At 37.0% G+C, this 5,620-nt stretch overlaps 1 protein-coding gene across 1 annotated transcript; it reads left to right on the top strand.

Annotated features, from left to right (window-relative positions):
* Nucleotides 1-1,207: 1,207 nt before the first annotated feature.
* Nucleotides 1,208-2,212, top strand: LOC121452893 (protein SET-like). Its single transcript, XM_041659263.1, has one exon. It carries the CDS (start codon nt 1,208-1,210, stop codon nt 2,075-2,077), a length of 870 nt encoding a protein of 289 aa, XP_041515197.1. The 3' UTR covers nt 2,078-2,212.
* Nucleotides 2,213-5,620: the final 3,408 nt, after the last annotated feature.

The raw sequence follows: 5,620 nt of genomic DNA, 5'->3' as shown, positions 1-5,620 counted from the left end.
GATTTCCTGATAGTTGGACATGAAGAGAAGGAACACAAGAGCCAGACTAGAAGAATTCTGGGAAGAGAAAGGGTAGAGTCAAGAGTCAACAGGAGATGCAGAGGGAGCAGGACATGAAGGAGGAAAGGTAAAGTCACAAGCCAAGTGGCAGATTGTAAATTAATAGAAATGGGTTAATTTAAGTTATAAGAGCTATAGTAATAAGCCTGAGCTATTGGTTGAGGATTTATAAGTAATATAAGCTCAGTAAGATACTTTAGAAGTAGCTGCTAGGACAGGAAAACTCTATCTACAAAGAGATGTTTAAGTTGTAAAGTAAGCTAACTTGCTTCTAGAAGATAAAATAAATTTTCCATTTACATGCATATTTAGAGAGTATGCAATCTTAGACCAACTGTGCTAAAAGGACAGTATAATAGTTAGAGTGGTGGATCTATAGGCTAAGGGACACCAAGAAACAACGAACCCCACAGAGTCACCTATAAATGGGGTGAATTGTGTGAAAAGACTTAATTCTGTAGAACTGCGGTAAAATAAACTCCTAGTTTGATTTCCTGCATCTGTGCTAATTGGTCATGCAGCTCTAGAATGTAAATACAGTAGTGGAAGAATTTGTTTTGGAAGCAAACCAACAAATTTTCTAATGGATGCACTTATCTTTAGTCATGTTATATGACAGAATGTTTTTGGTAGAGCAATCAACCACCTTATGTCCCAATAACAAGGCTTATGTTGAAGCTGCAGATTTAGATCTTATCAGTTCATTCTTTGAATATAATATTTTGTTAGTTATTAAACTAGATTAAAAACAAAAATCAGATGTAAAATTTTTATTGGATTTTTAGGGTGAAGTTAAAAACAGACCCATACTGAGCAACTGAGCATACACACACACACACACACACACACACACACACACACACACTCAAACACAGACACATAGCACAATCACAATATATGCACTTTCCAGTACTCATAAACACAATGATATCTCACAAAACAATGATATCATAAACACAATGATATTTCACAAAGATATCTCTTAAAAATATTAGCAATATGTCAGAATTATAGACAATAATACCATAAGCATTGTTTTATTTACATTAAAATAGATTTGACATTAGAATAACCAGGGCTTGGTTCCTGCGAGTTTCTTCCTCCTCTCTGCAGCTGGCCTCTGGCCTCTAGCCACTTCCCTTGTGTCATGGCCCCGAAATGGCAATCTGCGCTTCTGTCTCAGTCCAAGAAACCCAAATCGGCTCCTTCCCCGAAACTGGAGGACAAGTCTGCCTCTCCCGGCCTGCCGAAGGGAGAAAAAGAACAGCAAGAAGCAATTGAACACATTGACGAAGTACAAAATGAAATAGACAGACTTAATGAACAAGCAAGTGAGGAAATACTAAAAGTAGAACAAAAATATAATAAACTCCGCCAACCGTTTTTTCAGAAGAGGTCAGAATTGATCGCTAAAATCCCAAATTTTTGGGTAACCACATTTGTCAACCATCCACAAGTGTCTGCACTGCTTGGGGAGGAAGACGAAGAGGCTCTGCATTATTTAACCAGAGTTGAAGTAACAGAATTTGAAGACATTAAATCAGGTTACAGAATAGATTTTTATTTTGATGAAAATCCCTACTTCGAAAATAAAGTTCTCTCCAAAGAATTTCATCTGAATGAGAGTGGTGACCCATCCTCAAAGTCCACTGAAATCAAATGGAAATCTGGAAAGGATTTGACAAAACGCTCGAGTAAAACACAGAATAAGGCCAGCAGGAAGAGACAACACGAAGAGCCAGAGAGCTTCTTTACCTGGTTTACTGACCACTCTGATGCAGGTGCAGATGAGTTAGGAGAAGTCATCAAAGATGACATTTGGCCAAACCCCTTGCAGTACTATTTGGTTCCTGATATGGACGATGAAGAGGGAGAGGCAGAAGATGATGACGATGATGATGAAGAAGAAGAAGGCTTGGAAGATATTGATGAAGAAGGAGATGAAGGTGAAGAAGATGAAGATGAAGATGATGATGAAGGGGAAGAAGGAGAGGAGGATGAAGGCGAGGATGACTAGCAGAGAAGACTGATGGATTCCGACTCTCTTTTTTATTTTCTTTTTATTAAATTTCTCCAGTCCCTGGGAGCAAGTTGCAGTCATTTCCCTCCCGTCCCCAATCCCTCTTGTGCTCCGTCGCCCTGTTTCTGAGGTCCCGCTTCTCAATACCATGGTTCTCAACTTATTTTTGGGGAAATGTCTTGAGCAAAATACAATGGGAAAAGAAAGAATCTCCACTACTCTGTTCTATATTAATTTTTATCTTTTCCTGTCTTGAACTGTGGATTCAACACCACCACCACCACCATGCTCTGTGGGAAAAAAGAAAAGCCCTCCAGCCCCTTTGGCTCTGCTGGAGGCTGGAGGGTGCTAGGCCCCTGTGTAGTAGTGCATAGAATTCTAGCTTTTTTTCCTTTCTCTGTATATTGGGCTCAGAGATTACACTGTGTCTATGTGAATACAGACAGTTAGCATTTACTAACATGTATCTGTCTACTTTCTCTTGTTTAATAAAAAGAAAAAAAGGGGGGGGTTAGAAGGTCAGCAAGGGTGGGTTTGAGGTGTCTGGGGGGGTAAGTGGGCATTGTGACAGCATGGCTTCTCCTTTGGCATGTTTAATTGTGATGTTTAACAGACATCCTTGCAGTTTAAGATGACACTTTTAAAATAAAATTCTCTCCTAACGATGACTCGAGCCCTACCACTCAATGGGAGAATCAGCAGAACCTGTAGGGGTTTATTTGGAGTTCACATTCTCTGTTGTAACTTTATTTTTAATTTTGATTTTATTTTTAGTTTTTTGGTTTTCACTGGAAGGAAAAGATGCTCATTTTAAATGTTGAAGTGTACAAGTTGCTTTGTTACAATAAAACCAATGTGTACACACACACAAAAAAAAGAATAACCAGGGCTTGATTTTGCATTGTAGTTTTCATATTGTACTAACTCCCTACTTCTCTCAACTTCTTATGGTCCTCCTTCAGAGTGTTTTATTTTCTGTGACACATTCAAGTAAAATGAAGGGTTTTATGTGCATGCACAAACAATAAAAATGTACATAACAGATACAGCATGAAAATACTACTTAAATAATTTCTGTAACACATAATGTAGATTCTCATGGCAAAATGTTAAATTACGATTGCAGAGAAAATTCATTCAGTCATTAATATGACTGTCTTAGAATCTTGAGCTAATGGAATTAAAGGGATCTCTCAGACCATCATGTTATGTTTGTATATTGTTTCTTGCAAAAATTTTTCTTAAACCATACAATACATTTCATAACTCCTGCCTGTTCTCATGTCATCTTGATACATCTCAGAGGAGCCTCTTAGCTATTATGTTTCAACTTACAAGTCTTAGGACCAACATTGGTGAGGCATTACATCAACTGCTTAAGATTCTTGTCTGTATGGAATTACAACATGAGCTTCTTAGTGTCACTAGTGAAACATGTAAAACTGTTTGTTTAATGAAGGTAATGGCTGATACGTGCAAGCATGGATTTAAATCACAGCTCCATTAAGGAAGTGTTTCAGTTTTAAAATGAGAAGTGATCTTCCTAGAAACGATGACCAAATTTATTTTTAATGAATAAAAATAGTTTGCATGGGTGTCAGGCGAACGTAATAGCCAAATCACATTTTTCCCTATAATGAGAATTTCTTGCTTCTTAGAAAGGAACAATGATAATATTTACCACCTTGCTCTTTAATAAGCATAGTCTGCACAGAGCTAGCCAGGAAGCTGAGCTCCCATGCTGCAGCTCACATTTCTTTGTGTTACAGAAGTAGATAATCAAGAAAGCCCCAGGCAAACATAAAGCAGATAGAAGTTTGTCTTCGTTACATCGAGTTCCCCATTCTTTTTAATCTTTCTCTGTAGGTAATCGAGTTTGCTTTATTTATTTACATTTCGTACAGTTTAGCTACTTCATTTAGCTACTTAGATTTTATATTAGTATATGTCACTAATTTGGGAACTAAACCATTTGATACCTTTTAAATTAGCATAAGTCATGGTCAGGCATGCTTTTTCAGCCTAATCGAGCCTAAAATTGTTAACCATTATTTCCTTGGTCCTGGTGCTTCTCCAGAATCCTGTATTGGGAATTTCTCCTTTTCTTTTTAGCATAACTCAAAAGGGAGCACAGAATCATCAGGAATTTTCTCTCATGCCTCCTTTCTTAGTAACTCCTCTTGATCATCTTTGACTCTGCTCTAAGCTGAAGATACTCAGGATACAGTTTCATTCTGCCTGTCAGGTCCTCCAGTGATTCACTCCTTGACTCCTTTTTCACATAAATTGTATTTTCATTACTTTCTAGAGGCAAGCATCTGCCATCTCTCTGAAATCTGTTCTTTCTGCTATATATAAACTCAGATATTGTGCTTAGACACAATAAACAGGGGACTAGGGGACAGGACCTGGGCCGGAAAAGGATGGCAAAGGGTATTTGACTTGAAGTGGACAGATGGGCATCAAAGGACCCTGGACAGTGCAATTACCCCAGGGAGTGAATGACATTTTGAGCAAAGTTACTTCGGAATCTGGGTTACAGACTAGGAAGTAGGAAGCAAAGCATTAAAAATAATAACGGTGAAAAGTGGTAAACAAGAACCATGTGACCAAAGCTTCTTAGGTCTGAAATCATGTTAGGTGACATATTACCAGGAATACGATCAGACTGACTTGTAAGCCAGAAGATCCAGGAGTAGTTACAAGGCAACTTCATCAGAACTATGTGACTAGCACTAGTTTGGGAAAGTATGACAAAATATATCCTGATTATGTTTTATCTCCCTTCTCCTCTTTCCATCCATTTCCTTCCCATCTCCCTTCCCATCTAGACTCACTCCTTTTCTATCTCTTATTAAACACAAATCAGCCTAAAAAAGAAAGTTATAAAATAAAATGTAATAAATTAAAATGAAGCAATAGAAACAAGCTAACACATTGGAATTTGAAGAAACTAAGAAATAGAAGGAAAAGAGTCAAAGAGAAGGGATACGAAACAGATCCACACTCAGGAATTACACAAAACAGTAAACTGGAATGAAAAGAAAAGGAAGTTCTTTGATTACATACAAATTTTGTAGCAGTATTTAAATAGTATATTGAATTTATACACAATGAACAAAAATACAATAATATGTTTAGTTGTTACCGATGTTTACTTTAAAGAACCATCGCCTTTAAGTTTGGAGTGCATTTATTATATTTAAAACTTAGCTTATTTATGAGGGAGTTTGGGGAGATTGGAGACATCAGAAGGCGTAAAGATGGCTGAAAATGACAGAACTCACATATGAAATTCTTAAAAATTAAATTTAAAAGAATGAGATACCATAAAATTTTCTTCAGGTTACTAGCAGTCAGAAAACACTATCTTTCATACCGAAAAAAAAATTTTAGCTTATACCATAAAAACAAAGAGAAGAAAGCTCTGTTACTCCACTCATTATAATGACTGAAGATGCTTCAAGTAAATTTGATCTTGTGAGTGGGAAGGCACAATATTAAAACGTTACATTAAAAGTAGTATCTGAAAGTGTGAAC

This window comes from Microtus oregoni, unplaced genomic scaffold, assembly GCF_018167655.1.
Source record: "Microtus oregoni isolate MIOR12 unplaced genomic scaffold, Mior012 000010F_ref0000083, whole genome shotgun sequence".
NCBI classification, from domain to species: domain Eukaryota; kingdom Metazoa; phylum Chordata; class Mammalia; order Rodentia; family Cricetidae; genus Microtus; species Microtus oregoni.
This window is presented reverse-complemented; position numbering and strand designations above follow the sequence as displayed.

Coding starts and splice junctions, on each gene's coding strand:
- LOC121452893 (XM_041659263.1), top strand. CDS start 1,208: ATGGCCCCGAAATGGCAATCTGCGCTTCTGTCTCAGTCCAAGAAACCC.